At 40.0% G+C, this 22,809-nt stretch overlaps 1 protein-coding gene across 5 annotated transcripts in view; it reads left to right on the top strand.

Annotated features, from left to right (window-relative positions):
• CDIN1 (CDAN1 interacting nuclease 1) overlaps positions 1-22,809 on the top strand; it is a 130,398-nt gene that overhangs the window by 62,341 nt on the left and 45,248 nt on the right. For 4 of the 5 annotated variants that reach the window (XM_082240966.1, XM_082240968.1, XM_082240967.1 and 1 more), the window contains 5 exons: positions 4,973-5,052; positions 5,379-5,428; positions 13,921-13,988; positions 16,528-16,593; positions 18,234-18,339. In XM_082240966.1, coding sequence (XP_082097092.1) covers positions 4,973-5,052; positions 5,379-5,428; positions 13,921-13,988; positions 16,528-16,593; positions 18,234-18,339 — 370 coding nt within the window. Of the gene's footprint in view, positions 1-4,972; positions 5,053-5,378; positions 5,429-13,920; positions 13,989-16,527; positions 16,594-18,233; positions 18,340-19,294; positions 21,507-22,809 lie in introns of all 5 variants that reach the window. The other variant, XR_014224158.1, reaches the window with a different exon arrangement.

Consider the following 22,809-nt stretch of genomic DNA (forward strand, 5'->3'; position numbering starts at 1 on the left):
CCTTTTAAAATGCCTCTGAAAACTTGATATGTGTACCCAAATTTTCCTGAACTGTGTGACTCTTTTTGACAGGGATTGCACAGGAAATGACAGTGCACTATTCAATAATAATAATAATAGAATATTTACATTTTTACATTTTGGGCATATATTATAGCCACCATGAAAACACAACCCCATGCCAAATTCTACTCATCTCCGCTGAAATGCTAAGCAAAGCTTTTGCCATGGATAACTGCTCTCATCTGGTAATTCTTCATGTCCTTGATTGTGGCTGCCATGATTGTGGCATGGGGAGTCTCAATGCAATGATGTTTGTCCATGCGGTAATGATGTTATGACAAATGGAAGGGAAGAGCTCTCTGCAGGGATGCAATTTGGGGCAGCATTCCATATGCTCTGACTCTCTCATTAAAAGCGGTGAAAAGCTTGGCCCACTCCCATCCCACACATGTAACCTGTGTCCCATAACAATCTTCCAGTTCAACTACATGGTAATTTTTGCCCAATATGCTATGAGAGCAAGAAGTGCCATTCACCTACAACTGGTCAATTCACAATGTAACAGTTCTCATCCGTACTTTGATCATTTGAGGCGCAGGTGGGTTTAGTGGCAGATAGTGCCTCATCAACCGTTTCCCCCAAGACTGCGTAGAGTTCGGCATATTGGGTCAGGATGCAGCCAGCATTCCACGCATCAGCATTGGTGACCACATGCTTGAGGTGATAGATGATTTTGTCTACCTTGGCTCCACCATAACCAGCAGCTTCTCCATCGACCCTGAGCTGGACAAGTGTATTGGCAAGGCAGCTACGACAATGGCTCACCTCTCCAAAACACTGACCTCTTCACACAGGAATTTGTGGGAGGTTCAGTGAATTGGTATTGTATTGGGCTGCTGCCGCTGGATTTGCTTGTTTTGCAGTATTTTGTAGAGTATCTGTTGAGCAGATGCTTTTGTTATGTAAACCACACTGGGATTTTTGTATGGAGAATGGTATATAAATTAAAGAAAATAAAGAAATAAAGAAATTCCTTCCCATGGCGATTAAGCTAAACCAGAGCTCTAATAGTCCCCCCCCCAAAATTGTCTGCCTTTTCGTGGTCAGAATTATGCTGGTAAGGGGGCGGGAAGGAAAATATTTCTTTTGTACTGATTTGCTTTGGCTATTTTTACATGAACATGTGGATTAAATGTAAAATATAGAATCCTAGGAAAAATTTATGGAAATACTAATCCTAAAACAGATTAGCCTGTCTGGCTTCAGTTTAATTATTGTTTAGCATCCTAATTAAGTTAATGGCAATAAATATATTTTAAGCATTTGCAGTATTTATTTGGAAATAGAAACATGCAATGTAGTTTATGCTCAGCATAAGAAAATGGATTGATGTTTAATGGATGGCTTCAGTTTATTAAATATAGCTGCTGTGGTTTTCCGTAAGTTTATTATTTATTTATTTATTTATTTATTTATTAAATTTGTATACCACCTTTCATCCAAAGATCACAGGACAGGTCACAACATAAAATGATAACACAAAATACATAATAAAACAAAAGAAAACCGCTAACTCCCATCCACAAATACATCTACAGTGGATTCTCTAGTTACGTACTGCTCTGGATACGTAATGTCCTGGTTACGAACGTGGCAAACCCGGAAGTGTATATTTCTGGGTTTCGCCATGCGCACATTCGCAGAAGCGCTTGATCGTGCCGTGCGCTGAAGCGACGCCTCTGCCTACGGACTTTTCAGGTTGCGATGGACCCCCCCAGAACAAATTTACCATAATTCGTATCCGGAGGATCCACTGTAAATGCCCATGGAAATGTTAATCAGCCAAAGGCCTGGTTATAGAGAAACCTTTTCACCTGGCAACCAAACGTATGTAATGAGGGCGCCAGGCAAGCCACCCTAGGGAGAGCATTCCACAAACAGGAAGCCACCACAGAAAAGGCCCACTCTCATGTTGCCACTTTTTGGACCTCTCACAGAGGAGGCACATGTTGAAGGGCGTCGGATGATGATCATGGGTCCAAGTCAGTTCATAATTTCAAGAAAATAATTGAAACTCTCCCTGACCACAACTAAGTACTTGCAAAAATTTTTAATAAGTTCCACCTTTTAAAATACTGTACCAAAATTATTACATTTTGTTTTTAAAGCTATATGCTAGTTTATATTGGTATTATATACCGTATTTTTCGCTCTATAACACGCACCTGACCATAACACGCACATCGTTTTTAGAGGAGGAAAACAAGGGAAAAAATATTCTGAATGAAACAGTGGATGTATCATTTTTGTGCTTCATGCTGTGGCCACAGACATGTGATCTGATGGTGAATTTGGGGTGACCCAATGCAAAAATCCTGAGAATCCCTGTGGATCCATGCTTTGTACCACTTTTATGCACCATTGCAGCCCCAGGCAACAGTGGGTGCGTGATTTGGGGGGGGCAGGCTGTAGCCATGGACATGCTGTGTGCTCTGATGGTGAATTTGGGGTGACCCAATGCAAAGATCCTGAGGATCTATGTGGATCCATGCTTTGTAACCACATTTTAAGTGGGGAGGGAAGGAAAAACACAGAAGGCTAAGAATGCAGGAGAGGGCTATAACGTGAGGAAAGGAAGGCAAAAGTTCCCCCCCCCACCCACCCAAGCCAGCCAGCGCGCTCTCTCTCTCTCCCTCCCTCCCATCTGCATGTTTTCCGGCTGCCTGATATTTATTTTTTTTAATTGCCTTGACAGAAGAAAGCATTTTAACTGCATTAAGAACTATTTAGCAGCGAAACCTAAGCTTTGCCATCCCTTAAGAGGTACACAACACTGTAATCTTCCAGATCGCATGAATTTACAGGCAAAACACTGTTTAAGGATTTCATCCTTTTAAATGGAAGAAAGCATATTTGAATGCTGTGTGTCCCCAAAAACAAAAAGCAGGAAGTCAAATCAGAATTTTAAACTGAACCTGTAATCTCTCTCCCTTCACAAACATTGTTCCCTCCGGAGCACAGAGAGGAATTAGAGGGACGCTCTGCTTTCCTCTCTACTTGTCTGGAGGGGAGGGGCTTTCCCTGCTCTTTGTTCCGTTTCAGCAAACACAGCAACGAAACAGAGCGGGAGGGCAGTAAGACCCTGAAGCAGAATGCAGGAAAGCTGCCACTTCCTCTTCTTGCCTGGAGGGGAGGGGCTTTCCCTGCTCTTTGTTCCGTTCAGCAATTGTGAAGCCCGATTTGATTTTTGCCTCATTTTTCGGCTCCAGGGACCACACATTCGCTCCATAACACGCACAGACATTTCCCCTTCCTTTTCAGGAGAAAAAATCTGCGTGTTATAGAGCGAAAAATACGGTAGGTGTTCATTTTATTTATTTGGTCAATTGATATCCTGCCCTTCGTCAGATTAATGGGGAGGGGCGGTGTTCAATCTTCTGTATTCACTGTAATGCCTGACATTTTAAGGTAACATTTATTTAATAAATGCTGTAATCAGTCTCCCTTGTGCCTTGGCAAAACAGTGGCATGAACAGAGAAACAATTTTCTGTATTTTAATTCTGTATTACTTTTTGTTTGTTCTACCCTTTTCAAAGGAAGGGGTGCATTTTCCAATAAAAAGCCTTCTCCAAAGATAAGTGAAAGTACACTGTGGGATTTGAAAAGCAAATTCTGGTGTCTGTGTTGAAATTTCGCTTTAGGTACATGTTGTATTCTAGGAAGGTGAATATGAGGAATAGGTACTGATCTCACCACATGTCTGCATATGATCAGTATGTGGACATAAGATAGATGGAGGGATGGAACAGCTACTGCAGCTTCTCCCTATTGATACAGATTGACTCCACAGGATTATAGTTTTATACTTTAGTATTTGAGTATTGGAGCTGAGGCTCCAATACTTTGGCCACCTCGTGAGAAGAGAAGTCTCCCTGAAAAAGACCCTGATGTTGGGGAAGATTGAGGGCACAAGGAGAAGGGGACGACAGAGGACGAGATAGTTGGACAGTGTTCTTGAAGCTACCAACATGAGTTTGACCAAACTGCAGGAGGCAGTGGAAGACAGGAGTGCCTGGCGTGCTCTGGTCCATGGGGTCATGAATAGTCAGACACGACTAAACGACTAAACAACAACAAATTTGAGGAAAGGACCTTCCTTGCCTCCATATGCAACTTTGCTGGGAGACCTCAAATACCTCAAATATTTAAAAGACCCTCTTGGGTGTTATGTTCAGTAAGTTGTGGAATTTCCTTTCCACAGAGGTGTACCTGGCACCACTGATACAGAAACTGAGGTTTCAGGGAATAAGGGGCATAGAAGATACACAGTTTTACTCAGAGCAGACCCACAGAAGTTAACCCATTGAAATTAACATTTCAATGAGTCTACTCTGAGTTAAACTTAATTTAACACCATTCATTTTATATGTAGAAAGGCAAGTACAGCATCGTAATGGTTGGTATCCATCTGTCTCAGGAGACACCTAGTTGCACTAGTGCTAGTGTTGATCTTTAAATCCTATGACAACTTGTTTCTTGTGGTGGTGGTTCATTTGTTACCATTTTCAATTTTAAGCCATTTTGAAATTTAAAGAAAAGCAGAATATAAACATTATAATTTAAATGCTTGTTTGTTTGTTTCCATCACCACCACCACCACCACCACCACCATCATCATCATTTTACTGTAATGTAATACCATTTTCCATGTTTAAAAGAGTGTTATAATTACTCACCTAGTTTCTGAATTATGGCAGTCAAGTGCACAATTGTGCACTGCTTACATTTTATTGAATTAGGTGAATTGTGCATACAAAACTGTGCAGGATTACATCAGTTTTGAAACAGAATGCATTCAGATGTTATTCGTGTTTTCTTAGCATGTTTCACTCCCTCCACCCCCCACCCGACAGCTGGTTAGTGACATATTTACAACAACACTTACAGTATCATCTTCTTCCTCCACAGCTTCCAAAACTCTTATAAACAGTATGCTGCGGGACCCTTCTCAGATTCCAGATAGAATTCTAGCAAACCAGATCTATCAGGTATTCATCTCTTGGTGGCTGTGCCGTTATCTGCCTAGCAATGTAAAGGATTTTAAACCTCATTTAATTACTGTCATCATAATCTATCACTGAGGTCAGGCAATGCATAAATGGCAATGCAATATTTGTGAAGAGAGCATTTCGCTTTTTAATGGGTTGTTTTTATAGAGAATAAAAAGCATGCAATTTTTGTTTTCCGTGACTAACTCTGAAAAGCTTTTGATGGCCCTTATGAAGAAAAGTAATTACTGTTTTTTAGGATTCTGTTTAACTGTAATAGTTCTGCAGTTGCCCATCACTGTACTACTTTTCTTATTTGTCTGCAGTGTACTGTGAATGACTATTGTTATGGACCGCTGGTGGACTGCATCAAACAGTATCCTTTCTCGTAAAAGTTTAGGTGCACAATTGATGAGCTTAGACTCTGTGGAGGAGACGTGTCTGGCTTTAACCTGACATAAAGTTCTGCTTCACAAAACACATATCATACTCCTCTCTTTTACATTCAATCAACTACAAGAGGGTCATTGCAGACCCTGTCTCTTACACTGTTTAACTAACATCAGATATGCCATATGAAAGTTGTCAGTGCAGTAGATATACATTTCCTGTGCTTAGATCGAATCCTGTTGCTGTTGGTCACATGAAATATGTAATCTTGTATCAAATTATTAGCTGTCATAACTTACATAGTACTGTAAAAATTGTTACCTGCTTTGCATTTTCCATTAGACAAAGGGTATTTGAAAAAGTGACAATATCTGCATGTTCTTGCATCTGTCCAAAGTGGACAAATACAGTTCAAGATAGCTGATGAACAGAAAGCTTCCTAAAGCCTTATAATGGGAGCTCAATGCTTCAGACTAGGACTCTGCATAGTACAGTGGTACCTCGCAAGACGAATGCCTCGCAAGACGAAAAACGCGCAAGACGAAAGAGTTTTCCGTTTTTTGAGTCGTTCCGCAAGACGAATTTCCCTATGGGCTTGCTTCGCAAGACGAAACGTCTTGCGAGTTCTTGCGAGTTTGTTTCCTTTTTCTTAAAGCCGCTAAGCCGTTAATAGCCGCTAAGCCGCTAATAGCCGTACTTCGCAAGACGAAAAAACCGCAAAATGAAGAGACTCGCGGAACGGATTAATTTCGTCTTGCGAGGCACCACTGAACTTGAAAGATGATGGTGAACTGAGTTCTTCAATGAAGAGGAGACCTGTAATTCCGTTCAAGTCTATAAACTGAAAAATTTCTTACTGTTTAGAGCAAGGATAGGAAACTTGAGGCTCTGCGGATATTGTTGGACTCAGTCAGCCCCAGTCAGCATGGGCAGTGGTCAGGGATGATGGGAATTGTAATCCAAGGGGCTGTCCCTTTTTATATCACTTGTCCCCTGGATATTATCAGGAAATATTGAGTTTTAGGATGGTAAAGAAATTTTATGCCAGCCCCAGGTGAGATCTCCGCCCAAGTTTTATTTGTATAATAATTTTTAAATTAGTACTACCTTTCCAAAAAGCTCAAAAAATCCAAATTGAAAACATAAACAGGTAATTTTCAAAGCATGGTAAAATCAAAGTGAATGATTACTTCAGCAAATTCTATCTGGTTTCCTATATCAGGTGTACTCTGGATGGCTCTCCCCACAAAAATGGCCTGGTTCACATATCATGATCAGCCAGTGGGTTGCAGTTTGTGGTTAGTGAGGAGAGAGCTTAACCACAAGCCCCAGTTTGGACGACGAGCTAAGCCAAAGTTTGGCATAGCTCAGCATAGCAGAGAAGTGCAAAGCAGCTATGAGCTTCTATCCAGAAACTTGCACATCCACACAGTCCTGCTAAGCCATAGTGTAACGTGCAGGTCAGTTCTCTAGGGCATCCAGGATATCTCCTCATTCGGGCAACTGGGCAGTATCCTGCTTCCTAATAGAAGGGGTGCCTAATGAAGGCTCTGTGGGGTCCATGCTGAGCCTTTTTCAGCTGCTACTCTTTGAAGGTTCCATGGTAGCCATAGGGAGACTTGCCCCCGCCTCCCTGATGCTTACTACATAACATCCAGGGCTAGGGAGCACCAGGGCTTTGGTTTCTGCCAATGCGACATCTCCACAACTGTGTGTGCAAATCAGTCCCACATAGCACTTAGTGGGGTGAAGTAGGTAATTAATTCTGCCCCGCTCCATTGCTCTTCCCACAAGCTACTGCTTTGCACATAGCTCTGGCATTAGATATTGGGGTTCTGGTTAAAAACAAAGTAGATCCTGTGACCTGAGGTCTACCTACTTGCATAAAACAAAAATAAAATACCTCAGAGAACTCTTTGAGAGCGGCAAAGCGCCTTCCATAGTGCCTTTGAGAGAGATTAATGAAGAACAGCACAGCTGCCTGTATGCCCGAAACCTCCCATCTATTGTTCTACACGGCTTGGTTATATGTAGGAACATTTAATTCAGTGTTGCAAAATATGCACCTGGGCCTGCTCACAAGTCACAAATTAAGTAATAGAATTCAGATCCCTATTCAATCATAAAGGTCAGTTACTGGGCTCACACCTGGTCCTGTTTTGAACAATTCCTCCACCTCACACAGCACTCCATCCCCAGATGTTTCAAAAGGTCCTCACAAGCCTCTGGAGAGGTTTTGCAGAGGTAGATGCTGGAGTAGATTATCAGGAAACTTTGCTTCCATTAACTTATTTTGGGAACCCCAGAGGAGGCAGTGAGATTCCTTCTGTGCTACAAAAATTGCTTTATCAGCATGGTACATTAGTGCAGGATTGTGCAGCCATTCTGAGCTACATCTTGTTCTAGCCCTGACCATTGCACAGGGTGACCAAACAATGCTTTTGAGAAAACTCTAATACAGCAGCAGTTTATAGGATTAGTTAAATGATGTTTGCTATATGGTATTTTATGCACATTGTAGATCGTCAAAATTTCTGATCAGTTTTCACAGAACACCATGGTAATAGTTTGTTTGTTTTTTAAATTGTCATCCATGGGACAGGTTGCATTATCCCAGACTGTGTAGGAAGACATTATTTGTGAATATATGTTTTTGAATTTCTCTGCAATGCTGACCTCATTTACCTGAGACTAAGACCAGTTGAATGGAATAGTACCGGTACTTTCTTCTGAACAGACATGGTTTAGAGTTGCAACCCTACACCTTGGGAAGTGGGGTTAGGCTTGCAGCCTTAGTTGTTAATTTTAAGGCATACAAAGTAGCTTTAAATCAATTTAAAGTTAAGGTTTTAAAAGCATAATGTCTTCTAAGGATTGCATATTGATTTTAAATACAACTATCTAATTATATATGCATGGACTAAAGAATGAAGTCAACCTCTTTGTAAATGCCAGGAGGCTATTTTTCAGTAATAGTTTGGCTGCTTACGGGAAACTAGGCTGCTGGATTGCATGAGTAGAAAATGGCTCGTGAGGTTATTTACAAGTTTTGCCCCATGATCAGTGCCATACATCAATAACAGGTATTACTGTAGGCCAAGTCTAAGTGTTTCTGCTTATGGTACATTATAAATTTTGTTCGTAGAATTTATCTTACATTTTTTGTGATCATTCATTTTCTTTCTTTGGCTCTGTCATTATATTAGAGTTTAATGCAGTACATGATTTCTATTGCAATGTTATATTTGTGTGATGCTGTTTCTTCTTATTCTTTTTGTATTCAAGCTGTTATTCCTTCTAGAAATTAGAGATTAATAAGAATGGGAAATCCATTTATAGTTAAAATGTTTTTAAAACATCTGTGAAGTTAATTCATCAGCTGATAGTTTATTCATAATTATAAATTGCTTTTTCTATCACGATATAACAAAGGTTGGTAGCAGTGCAGAGATATATTCTATGATAACTTCCATAACGAAACAGATTTCAAATGAATGTATAGAAAGAAGAGGTGCATATTATTTGCTGAATTTCTCAGTGGCTTTCAATACAATGAAGCACAGTATCCTACTAGGCTGCCTCTTTGGTATGGGAATGGAATGCATGGCATTATGGTGATTCCATTTCTACATAAAGATTGGGTAGAAAGGATGGCCCTGGGAGATATCTGTATGAGACTCCTGGGTGAGGTCATAAGGGGTTTGGGAGTTGGGCAGCCTCAGTATGCAGTATTTCTCATTGGCATCTGAGACTATGCAGGTTCTAACTGTTCTCTGGTCACTGTCCATTTTGATGGGTTGGATGTGGGCTAATAAATCAAAACTAAATTGTGAGAGGACTGAACTTCTGTGACTAGTGGTTTCTGTGTTCAGGAATTAGATGGACAACCTGTTTTCACACTCTTAATCAAGGAGCAGTGTCGAGTTGCAGCTCGGCATCCAAAGAAAAATCAGTCTCACACCAAGATAGGTTCCGAAATATGGCTGCTCATAGGGCTATGATAGGTTCCGAAATATGGCTGCTCGTAGGGCTAATGCAGCACAGCTTTTATTGTGTGAAATCAGAAAGATACAAAATACAAGCCAAGCAATTTGTTTCTAGCCAGAAGATAAGGACCTTCGCACTAGCATCAGGCCATGCTACGTTAGCCAATCATATAGGACAGCACGAGCTGTTCACGCGCTGTTCATGCTCCAAGGATGCTTCTAGCTATGAAATCACCCTGCAACAATAAGAACTTTGCTCATGCTTTCATGTACAAGCAATCATTTTCCCACATGTCCCCTTTTCTTGTTTATATTATTAGAGGAAAAGAGGGACCATCATTCCAAATCGTACACTTCATTGCCTAAGCGTCTACACTTTGCAACATAAACTCCTCTTGTAACCCCTGTGGTGGGCCGTGGTCGGTACCACCATGCAGTGCATTGGGAAATCAAAGAGGGTATGCATTGAATGCAACAACACACCATAATGAAGCCAGCAATACATGCAATTACAATCAATAATATTTTTCTTAACCATAATCCATTAGGCAACTGTCAGGGCTGCTACCCAGTCCCAGCTCACATAGGACCACGCTACCAGCGTTCACGTTATACAGGTTCCATTTTCAAACTGCAATGTGCAGCCCTACGTCTTCTATGTCAGGCCGGCGAAGATCCGTCTGAGTTTCCGCCTCTAGCACACCAGCTTATTACCCTAGCCTTGCTCCATCTCCTGCGCCTCTCCTTAACGTCTCTGGGTCCTTCTTCCTGGGGTTTCCCCCTGCTCTCCCCCCTTGCTCTGACCGCTGGCGCTCCCTTCTGGGAATCCCCGGACTCACTGGACAGGCTCGGGGATCTCGGGTCGTCATCCCCACTCATCCCTCCTTCATATTCCTCCCCCTCGCTCTCTGTTTCCTCCCTTCTCTGCGTCTCTGCTCCTGAACCCCTGACAGCAACCAAGAAAATAAGCAATCCCATGGATCAAAACCTTCAGGTGGATTCAAAGGATTATGGGCTATCATTTGTTCCATATAATCAATAGTAGCAGAGATATTGGTCGATTGATCAGTTATATACATACAGCAATGAGAATGAATTAAGGCACAAATTCCACCTTTAGAAGCAAGGATCACATCTAAAGCATAATGATGTTGAAGAACTACATTTCTTATTTCTGATATTTCTTTGTTAATAGCTTTTTTAAAATCATTTTTCTCAGCAGCTAAAAGGCACTAGCCAAGCATATTTTTTTCGCTTCAAGCATATTCCACTTGCTGTAACCAAAAAGATTGCAACAAGGTCGAGAACAGAGCCCATTGTCGCAGGCCTTGCTAAAGAACCATATTGCAACTTTCTGTCCGGGAACCATGCCAAAGCACAAAAATGAAACAAACTGGAACACACTGAAATTCCCTCACCCCCTCCCTTGCCAAGAGTCCACAATAGTGCCAAGACAGCCCTCTGTACATGTTCAGGGGAACACATCATAGGGCAGGACTCCTGAGGGAGGAGAAAAAAAAATCTCTGGGGGGTAAAATCCAAGTGATGTCAATAAGGATGAGAATGGTAAATTAGTCCAATGGCTGTTTCTGAGCAACCTGCGTGATATTTCGTGGCTCAATTATTGGCATGTAAAAACCACAATCCAGAAGAAGTCACACAACCATTTCTGCAGATACAGGAGCCCATTTGCTGTAAATAGGTCTGATGTATTGCTCCTTGTACTGCTGGATCCTTATGTCCTTTAAGGGCAGAAAATAGTGGAGACAAAGTGGAGGTGGGCAGGTCCAAATAACTCTTTATCCGATTCAGCTGTCCAAGAATTTGTTGTAAATCCACCAGTTTAAGATGATCAGGAAACTGTAGTTGAGGCGTAACTGGAATGGCTGCAGATGGTGTCAGCTTGTGTCCCAGGTACGTAATGCGTAAAGTCCGCTGGATTCTTTCCTTAGCCACTGTCAATCCAACAGGTTGTAGCCTTTGCAGGATTTTGGGACACGGTGGAGGACAAGGCCGTGGCTAGCAGGCTGTGGCTAGCAGTGCCCACTGACTGGCAGGCTTTAAGCATATCAGCAATGGCTATATTTGATGTTGCCATTAGAAGGCGCAGCTCTTGCGTACAGTGCTCATTTGCAGTATCAAACACAAGCTGGCGTACAATCGGTTCTTGTGCTGCCAGGTCCTGAACTTGCCACTTGAAGGTATTGTACAAGCGATCAACAAATTGTCCATAGAGCTTTGCAGGGCCCTGTCTGACGCTCCCCAATTGGCCATTGCGCTCATTCTTGTCATCAGGGACAGAAGCTAAAGCCTCCTGAGCAGCAGCCGTAGTGGCCTCCCAATATTGAGGATCGAGAGTTAGCTGTTGGGCAACAGTAAGAAAATTGCCTCCTCCCGTTAACCCATCGAGGACATCAGCTTGGGTTAACATGACGGGGGGTGGCGGTGGTGCGGGAGCAATCACAGGGAAGAGATTTGGAGTATCAGCATCAAAAGGCAGCAACGGAGCGGTGGCACAGAGAGATCTTTGAAGAGGAGCGGTGCCAAATGCCTTGGGCGGAGGAGGTAGAAGAGCTGGGGGTGCTGCAGAATTTGAAGAATGCAGGGGAGTGACAGGAGGAGCCGAAGGGAAAATGTCCGGCGGTTTAGGAGGTAGGTTTGAGGCAGGCAAAGCAGGAGCGGGGAGGGCGGGCGAAGAAGTTGTGGCAGCAGCCAGAAGAATGTTTGAAGGAGTTAAACACGACATAGCTTTGTAGACGTTACTCCAGGCATGCAAAACCTTGACATCAATCTGAGGATGATTTTGAAAGAAGTGTCCAATTTTTTTCCAATCGTCTAACTCCCAATTTCCGTCCTGGGGGAACCAGGGGCAGTGAGTGTCCAGGGCTTTTATAAGGGACTTAAGGTCAGCTTTCCGAACAGCAAGGTTGTTACTGGCCAAAAGGAATTTAAGGTCTTTATAAAATTTTTTCTGTGGTGCAGAGAGAGACTTTCCCATGATTGCAAGAGTTGCAAAAAGAGCAGGGAGCACTTACCGGAGGGATCCTTAGGAGGATGAGGGAGGCGCCTTTTTGCCCTGTCCGGGCGGAAGTAAGTGCTGATAGGTCCGTAACGTAGTCCAGAATCACATTCACACGGGAGCTCTCACCAGGGATCCACTACGTGGATGAACGACGCGTCTGCAGCCCTTGCCAGGCGAGGTGAGGCTGAACGTTGTTTAACAGCATGAAATCCGAAAGAAATCACACGGGAGCACTCACCAGGGATCCACTACGTGGATGAACGACGTGTTGGTGAGTGCTGAATAATGAAAAACAACGTGAAGTCCGAAGGCAGTCACACGGGGCACCAATTGTCGAGTTGCAGCTCGGCATCCAAAGAAAAATCAGTCTCACACCAAGATAGGTTCCGAAATATGGCTGCTCATAGGGCTATGATAGGTTCCGAAATATGGCTGCTCGTAGGGCTAATGCAGCACAGCTTTTATTGTGTGAAATCAGAAAGATACAAAATACAAGCCAAGCAATTTGTTTCTAGCCAGAAGATAAGGACCTTCGCACTAGCATCAGGCCATGCTACGTTAGCCAATCATATAGGACAGCACGAGCTGTTCACGCGCTGTTCATGCTCCAAGGATGCTTCTAGCTATGAAATCACCCTGCAACAATAAGAACTTTGCTCATGCTCTCATGTACAAGCAATCATTTTCCCACAGAGCAGGTTTGTAGTTGGGAGACACTCTTTGATTCGACTTACTCACTGGAAACTTAGGTGTCTGCAGTGGTACGGAGTGCCTTCTCTCAACTATTTCTGGTTTATTAGCTACAACGGTTCCTAGACAGCGATAGCCTGATCACAGTAATTTATGGTCTGGTTACCTCCCATTCAGATTATATCATTTGGAGTACTATTGAAGATTGTTTCTCGGGCAAAATGTGTCTGCTTGGCTTTTGAATGGAGCCACTAGCTGGCTTCTAAGTGGTTTACAACTATAAAAATCAACACATAATTAAAATATGCATTAACAATTCTATTGGGTGCTAATATTCCCATAATTAAAATGTGCAATAAAAGCAACCATTTAAAAGCATAACAAAACAGTTAAAACAAATAGCAGAAGCAAAGTAGAATAAGAAGTTCAGCTCAGGAAAATTATTAAACCCTGCTCTCATTTAAACTTAAATATTTATGTGTGATTTTAACTAATACTTCTTATTTTGCCAAAGTTATTGTTACCTACCCTCAGAGCTTTGGATTAAGGTTAGGATATATTTTAAATAAATAATATATTGGCATTCTTTGTGTGGCCCACTAATGCTTCTTTCTCTTTCTACTTTGTGGATTAAAAATGGCTTGGGGGGGGGGATTGGAATCATTCCACCAAGCTAGTCAGTATTCACTGCTGCATAACTGCATTCAGCATCATATAATTCTAAAACTGAATTTTATTTCAAACACTATGCCATTCCTTCCTTGATGGAAAAAAAATCAGTGCAGTTGGACATGAGCATGAAGTCTTATTGCAAGAAATGCTTTTGGAGAAAAATATATCTTTTTTAGGTAAGATTTTATATTTTAATCTAGTACCTAAACATTGCACATCTCAGTAGCTTTTCCAAAAGAGGTCTCCATAGATATCCTGTATTAGATAGTAAAGAGAGGCTAAGAAATGATTGATGAGGTACATGTTATCTTTTATTGATTTAGACTTGAGCAGGAACTCAGTTACCTAATACCCCATACTGCACGGGCACAAGCTAGCAATTAATATTTTATAGAATAAGTAGCTGGGAAAAATGCTTTAATATCAGCTGCTGTATTACTTTTGGTGTCATGAGATATTAGCCATAATCTAGGTCTTAGGAGACGCAGTAGGAAGCATAAGAAATATTAGCTGCATAATGCTTCATGTATTAAAAATAAAACAACCACCACCATACAGGAGGAATTCACTGGTTTCCTTAGAAGCATGTTTATTCCTTCATATTTTTGAACAAGTATATTAAGCCTTCTTGCATTGTCTCTAATCTAACAATGCAAAATGTTAACCTTTATAAGAATATTATTGCTGTTCATTGTAGAAGTATCACTTAATTTTTTTGCAGTTAACACTTGCTTAATGCAGTTCCTATTACAGTGGTACCTCAGGTTACATATGCTTCAGGTTACATATGCTTCAGGTTACAGACTCCACTAACCCAGATATAGTGCTTCAGGTTAAGAACTTTGCTTCAGGATGAGAACAAAAATCGTGTTCCAGTGGCGTGACGGCAGCGGGAGGCCCCATTAGCTAAAGTGGTGCTTCAGGTTGAGAACAGTTTCAGGTTAAGAACGGACCTCCGGAACGAATTAAGTACTTAACCCGAGGTACCACTGTATTTAAATAATCATTGGACTTCCCTAGAAAGCATGATCTCACTCTTTGGATTTTGTTGTGTTGATTGGAAAACACTCAATGCAAGAAAGTTGCTGTTTTTCACCTAGAAAGGCTTAGCCAAAAGTGAGATCCCCACCTACTACAGTAGTAATATCATTTAAAAAATAATAATTAAATAAATATTTTACATACTTTTTATATCTATTAAGATATTATTGATGGAGTTTACATCAATGCTCAATACATGTTATGATTTGAGTATACTAGTAGAACATAACAGAATACTATTTTCAAATACTAGAAAGCTGCTGTAGTTTGTCTTCCACTTTGAGAAACCATACTTGAAGAGTTTATTTCCTAAGCATTCTTCAAAAATTGGCATTCATAAATATCAAAAGCACTTTTCAGAATTAGGTGAATTCTGTTAGTCTATGATAGAATACTAGATGTACCACTTCAAACCTCAAGTAAAATATACAAATTTGAGAAAATGCCAGAGTCTCAGGCTTGAATATCCCATCCTCCTTCTTCATTCATAAGGGTAAAAAGTTAAAGCTTCCATCTGCAGTTTGAAACAAGCAACAGTTTCTTGTTGCATTTAAATCTAGAAAAGTGTCATTTTATCCAATCAGAGCGAATCATAACAAACCAAGGTCTCATGATTTCTCATATTTTGATTAACTATTGTTGCTAGTCAGCCTTGAATCATGGTTTGCTGTTGGCTTACTGATTTGTTAGGGGAAAGGTGATCCCAGATTCAGACACAGCGCTAAGCTATCCCCTTCCTGGTTTGTTTTCCCAGAAAAGAAAAGAAGAAAAATGAGAATGATTAATTTACATGTACCATCACACATGTATTGTTTATTAAGCGAAGGACCTTAATAAAGTATGAACACAGCTGATGGGAAACTTCAGTGTAGTGCAAACTGCAAAAAAAAAAAAAAGCTTTTAATTTCCATCCCCTTGCAGAAGCACTGGCAGACTTTGGGCTCTCAAATTTCAGCAGCACTCTGTGCGATGCTAAAATTCAGCATGTCCCTCCTGTTTCTCATGCTCCATCTACACTCCCCTGCAGCACAGCACCCACTACCAATTGCACTAACCTAAATCCACCTCTGGGTGAAACTTGTGAACCTGAGGCTTGCCGCAGCTCATCCTCAAAGTGAAAAGTCACAATTTCCCATTATGTTTGAACTTGGACTTCGTGTCTGTCTATGTGCCACTGGAATGTGATGGCTCAATGCTAGATAGTTCAACATGGAAGCAAATTAAGAGGCTAGAATAACTTCTGTGTCCTATAATAACTTTTAAATGATTTTATTTTATTCTCATTTCCACCCAACGTATAAATTGAGCGGAAAGTACAGCATGTCTTCATTGTGATAACACTAGCTATTTCTTAAAGTTACTTTCAGAGAGATCCAATCAACTAAAATATTTTATTTTGAATATTTTTCAGTAACAAAGTACTGTATGACAGGTTGAATTAATGATGTTTATAATGAAGACATAAAAATGCAGAGATGACAAAGAAGCATTTTTATATTCATGTATCAGGTTTGCTAAGAAGGTTCATTTAATCTGACACAGCATTGCACGCGTAAGAAGGATATGTATGAGTGCATTAGTAATTCTTGTACCTCTGTTCAAAAGAAAATTAATTATTCTGCTATCTGGTTAAAAGAATAATACCATTGTTTATAATATTTATTCTCTTTATAGCTGAAGATCAGTTACGTGCAAAAGGTTATGACAAAACACCAGATTTCATATTAGAGGTGCCAGTCGGTGAGTCCATGAGGTTTTTAAGCTTTGGTGGGTGAATCTGTTTATACTGAAAAGCTAACGTTCTTAAAGGCATTATGGGAGACACAGGATAATCATAACACTCTGTTAGATATTCACAGTAATGAAACAATGCCTGTAATAATTACGGAGCGGGAGGGAGGGATAAAAAAACTTAGATCCCAGACTGACCTAAGACCCTGATCCATAAGTAAACCTGTTACAGAAACATGTCATAGAAGCATCTGGATTTATTCAAATGTGTAAGCTGTTGACCTGAGACAAATATTTTAAAATCTGCTTTATCCTCAGTCATTGCAAAAGCTAAAATACTGTTCCTCCGTGAGACAAACTTTAACCATAATTTGTCAGACTTCGTGCCACTCCTAATGCCCCAGTTGCGAATGCAGGTTAGCTGCCATGGTGCAAATGATAGATTGCGTCATGGGAGCTAAAGAGGCATCCTGCAAATGGTAATTAGGTCAAAGACATCCAGCTGTGCCCCACTTACTGAAAGTCCCAACACTGCTGCAGTGTGTGTGTTTGTGTGTTGCTACACAGTGGTCCATTTGACCAGGCTGTTACAGATGAAAAATACACACAGAAAAATCTTGGCATATACAAGTTTAGCAGGTGTGCTAAGCACCTGCATTAGAAGTACATCATAGATTTTACATAGCACTTGACTTCTAGCCCTTGCTATGCCAGAATTGCACAAAAGAGCAATTCTAAAAATCATTTTAGAAAAATATAAGTGCCACTCAGTGCAAGGAAACCTGAGATCCATTGTGGGCTTGCATGCATGTATTTGTTTACCTGTGCCCATGCACCTTTTTAAAAATCTCATCTTGCTTTTGCAAGACAATTTTTTTTTAGTATAAAAAGAATGAAAAATTACTACCCCCTCCAACCTCACAATGTCTTATGATAGCAGTGTCTCACACCAAATGTAACTGACCTGTAGAAAGGACACTATGAATTGAAAACAGAGATGTTGTATGTACCCTTGTTAACCACGAAAATCCTTTAATAAAAACAACTATAAAAAGAGCAGTACCCCACCACACCCAAAAGTGTGCTGCTCCAAGCCAAGGAGGGATTCAGATTTGCGCACATGGAAAGCTGCCACTTCCATCAGAAAGTTTTTCCTAATGTTTAGTCAGGATCTCCTTGAATCCATTGGTTCAGATCCAAACTTCTAGAGCAGCAGAAAAGAAGCTTGTTCCATCTTCCGTGTAACAGCCCTTCAGATATTTGAAGATAGTTATCATATCACCTCTAGCAACATCTGGAGGTGCGTAGGTTTCCCAGTCTTGTGGTACAACATGGCACAGCAATATTGTGCCCATGTTTCTGCCTTTCCCACGCAAGCTTCACAGTCTCTGTATTTCCCCTAACGCTTCGTTGGGGACATAATACCCAATTATTCTGCCCATAAAGAATTGAACCCTTAAAGATGCAAGCACACTGTGAAAAGATTGAGTGACTGTGTTTTTCAGTACGGTTTAAAACCGAGAAAGCCTTGCATAACAATAAATTGTGTTAGATTATTCTTAAGATATACTCATTTACTGTGATTTTAAGAATTTGTAAGGGTTTGGGTTCATTTTAAAAATGTATTATTCCCCCCTCCCTCCATTTAGCTGTAGAAGGTCATATCATTCATTGGATTGAAAGCAAAGCCTCTTTTGGAGATGAGTGTAGCCACCAAGCCTATCTACATGACCAGTTCTGGAGTTACTGGAACAGGTAGATTCTTTCTTTCTTTCTTTCTTTCTTTCTTTCTTTCTTTCTTTCTTTCTTTCTTTCTTTCTTTCTTGTTATTTAAACTGTAGGCCATATGTACATTATTGCTATTTGTCTGGAAGAAAAGAAAGAATGTTGACATGAAATGGATGTCCCCTCGGCAAGCAGCCACCTCTCTGAGCAGCTCCTGCTTATGGGCCCCGGCATTTTTCATTGCATAAGCATAGTATGTTTGCTGTAGTATTAACGACTGAGATCCTGAGGCATCTTGGGACTGATCAAGCACTGGTGGGGATTCTCAGTGTGGCAGCCTGTAGCACACAACACTAGAAAGCTCTACCACCTCAGCTTGGGTAAAGAAGTGCAAGAACATGTCCCTTGCCTATGATCTGAATTTGGCCTCTTAATATTACACACACCCTTTTAATGTTTCAGGTAAAATCCATGGTGTCTTTGCCTTTGTGGAAAGCACTTCAGTTCTTGCAAGTCAGGTCACACAACTACTCACTTTTGTACCCTCCAAAATAGAATAGGATATATTGCAGAGAGCTGCAGTAGGTGGCAGGGATCCATAACTTGTAGTGGCCAAAGGCCTTTCCACTCGGTCAAAGTCACCATTGGATAAAGTCCATCCTCTGAAGGTTCCTTTGCTCATCTTCAATGGCAGGCACTTAATGCTGGTTTTTTTTAAAAAAAAAAGGCGCCATGAACTTTCCCTTATTCTCTTACAATAGCAATGGTGCCCACCTAAGAGGTGCCGATGAGTTCCAGTGATCCCCAGCTGGAAAAAAAAGCCCTGCTTATCATTAAAATTAAAACTATTAAACTTCCCTTGAAAATTCGTTTCTGCAGGCATTCAAACACGTGCTCCCTCTCTCTTGCCAAGCCTGTGATCCCAAAGTAACTGCTACACTGAAACCTTTTGTGTCCTACTGTTTCTGCCTTTTTCTTCTTCCAGCCTCTCCCCAGTTATTTCACAGAGGTACACCCCACTGATAGAAGAAATGTATCTTAGCCTACCAAGCTGCCATGTTTGAACCTTTTGAGAGATACTTGTGCTGAATATATAAAGCTGATATATTGATTCTGAGTTAGACCAGTAGCCTGCCTAGCAGATCTCAAGAGTCTCCAGCATTGACTCTTTTGTAGCCCTGCTACCTGTGCTCATTTTATGTGAAGATGTCATGGATGGAACGTAGGGCCATTTGTTTCAATGCCCACTTGCTCTGCCCCTGTATTGTGGCCACTCCTGGGTGCATTTTTGCTCTGTAAGATGGCAAAAAATTGCTCTGTGTTTGGTAAAATATTAAAAGTACATGAAAATCTAATTTGGTTTAATTATATAGTTGAATTCCAACCTAAAGCTGTGCACTTGCATATTTTGCTGTAATATACTAATGAGTAAACTAGTACTATCAAGAGACAGATTAATTAATAATTAGTAACTTCACTGTCAATTATGACTTACAGTAAGTAAGGATGCAGTCAGTTTACTATTTCCATTGTTTGCAAATCTGGCTGTCGTGTCTCTAGACTATGTTTTAGTGAGTCCCAGGAGAAACCTTGACACTGTTATTATCGGAAGTAACTTTGCTACGTTTGAAGAAGGCACTAACAAAATGTCTTCTTTGACACTGATATTAGAATAATGATAATTCTACATAATGAGTGTAGCATTTATTCTACACTCTTTGAATATGAATAGCAAACCTTCCATCTACTGAAATCTTTCACTATTTAATTGTAATCTAAATGTCTTTAGTACGCTGCATACACTCCTATTGATTAAATAGGAAAGTTCCTATTTAGTCAATAGGAGTGTTCGAAATTTTCCGAGTGTGTTCATTGCTAATCAACACACCCAAAGTTCCTTTCTAAAAATGGCACATACCAAGTGATCCTAAATGCTCACTCAGAAGTTACACTGAGATTAAGGTGACCTGTACTCCATACTAAGTGTGCTTAGAATAGCACAGTCCTATACATACATAGGCATCAGGCAAAAACAACCCTCTTCTCCCAAGCCTTTGCCTAATTATACATTCTATGGATTGTTATTTGGTGTATATTTAGGGGCTTTTATATTGTAAACCGCCCTGTGATCTTCTGAAGAAGGGTGATGTAGACATATAAAAATAAAATAATTCATGTCTGCGCATAATGTTCAGTGGGCCTACTCTCAAGTAAGTGGGTTTAGAATTGCAGCCTAAATTGCACCTGGTGAAGATAAAAAGTATAATGTTCAAAGAAAGTAAAACTTAAATTCCATTTTAACTTGTGTCTATAAAATACCATTTATCACACATGTGCAAAAAGATGTGAGGAAGACAAAGTTATTTAACGTACAGTACTGAGTATTTTGATAATAATGTTATCAGTTGATACGCTGAGGTAAAGTTAAATTGTTTGGAAATGTTTGGAAAAGGAAGACATTCTTTCCCTAGCACAATGTCAATATCTAGCAGTTTAGGGGCTTAAAAAGTTGTATTGGTGAAATGAAACACAGTGGCTCAACAAACGGACTTAGTGGAAACCTTGGGAGTTGCATTTGTCAAGCATCTAGGAAAACTGTTCATGCATACCCAGTATCCAAAGCTTCATTGGCAGCCAATACACAAAGAACTGAAAGGTCATTCTTCTTCCTGCAGTATGATGGTTTGTTGACATATTTTGACACACTGGTACAATACTGAAAGGTTTTGACCTTATTCCAACACTCAGGGACTTAGGATTGCTTAAGCCTTCTAGTGCTTATGGAATTTCACAAATTCCACATTCTCTCTCCCTCTCTTATCTCCCATGCCTGTCCTAGCATTAGTTAACTTGTTTCAGAAATGGGCTTGAATGAATTTAGAGTCATGAATTACTGTCATTTTTCATTCAGGCTATCATTGTCAGGTGGGGGAGGAATTATTATGAGTCTATGCAGAGCAATAAAAAGTAGTGAATTTTAATTTTCTCACAGGAACCTTGTTATCCTAAAGGCCTTCAAAGGAACCCTGTAAAATGTTTGTGAGCAGAAAGTTGTATATTTGTTTAAAGCTTATGTGTAAGCTGTGTATTTTTCTTTCAATCAATCCTATGCATACTTTCCTGGGACTGTCTCCTTTAATTCAGTAGGATTTCTGATTGTGCAGAGGATTCTGCTGTTAACAGATAATTTTTCCAAAGTAGTATAAAGCATCTTTAGTTTGAAGGAATAAATTTTTAGTGTTTGGATAATAGCCTAATCTTCAGAATTCTAAAGTTTGTGATATCAGTACAGTATGTTTATGATAGTGTTCTTTTTGTTTGCAGTAAAAATTCAGCAGTGGTGGCAACACAACAAGAATAAAGTCACATAAAGTGCAATTAAGATTACATTCGCTAGTAAATTTCACTTTGGGAAAAATGTTTTCCATATTGAGCATTTTAGTAGTACACCAGATTTAGACAATCTTTTATAAATGTTTTTGAGGCTGTTCTATTTTTCTATGCTTTTTCTAAAAGTAAACAGAGTACTATGATCTTTCATTGTTTGAATTATATTTCTTTATATTTTTCCTCTAATCTTTCAAATATTGTTGCATCATTGGAGGCTATTCCATAATACAGACAGAGCGCTTTCAGCTTCCATCTATATTACTGCAAGGCATCAGCTCCAATTTCCTTGGTATTTCTCATTCAGATTAGACAAGCATCTAGGCTTACGTACGATAAGAGCTGACAGCATAGATCCTGCTATGTTTGCCAAAGGCCTGGTCACAGACACTCCACTATGTCAAAGAATGTCAGCCCCCACAGACCTTACCTTTCAGAACTCCTTGTAATTTTTAATTGACATTTACATCTGACATTTTGAATGTACATGTTATTGTTGAGTCTTTATCTACATATGAATGGTAGAAACATTTTCTGAACAGAACCAAAACATTTTTCAAAATTATTATTTAAGAAGGTTGCTTTGCCTGCTGAAACTCAGGCCTAGCTACATTCCCTCTTCCATTGTGTAATTTTTATGAGTGCTTTGCTAATCTAATTACGAAGCTTTCGCTGTGTGTGTAAAGAAATAAGTTAAAAGTAATTGACAAAAAGAGAATCATCTTACTTTAGGACATACTAGCCATACAGTCGTGCGGCAAGAATCTATATTTAAAACATTAGCTACATTATTTGGGATAGTTTAAAATGTAGTACACAAAATGACATATTCATAACTATTCCAAACCCCATTTAAAGCATAATAATTTGAGGGGGGACTTTTAAATCCTTCTTTATTCCATGCCATGTAATATTTTTCTGCATGCATTTTCCAAATGGAAGTTTTAAATTATTTATTTTTAAAAACAATTAAATTAAATGAATAAGGGTAATTATCCTAAATCGGAATAAGGAAGTTCAGTTGCTCATAAATGTCAATAAGCAAAGAACTAACAGAAGTGGTTTGTCACAAACGATCCTGCTTTTCTTCTAATTAGTTCATTTACATTTTAC

This window comes from Podarcis vaucheri (assembly GCF_965113315.1).
Source record: "Podarcis vaucheri genome assembly, chromosome: 1".
Lineage (NCBI taxonomy): Eukaryota > Metazoa > Chordata > Lepidosauria > Squamata > Lacertidae > Podarcis > Podarcis vaucheri.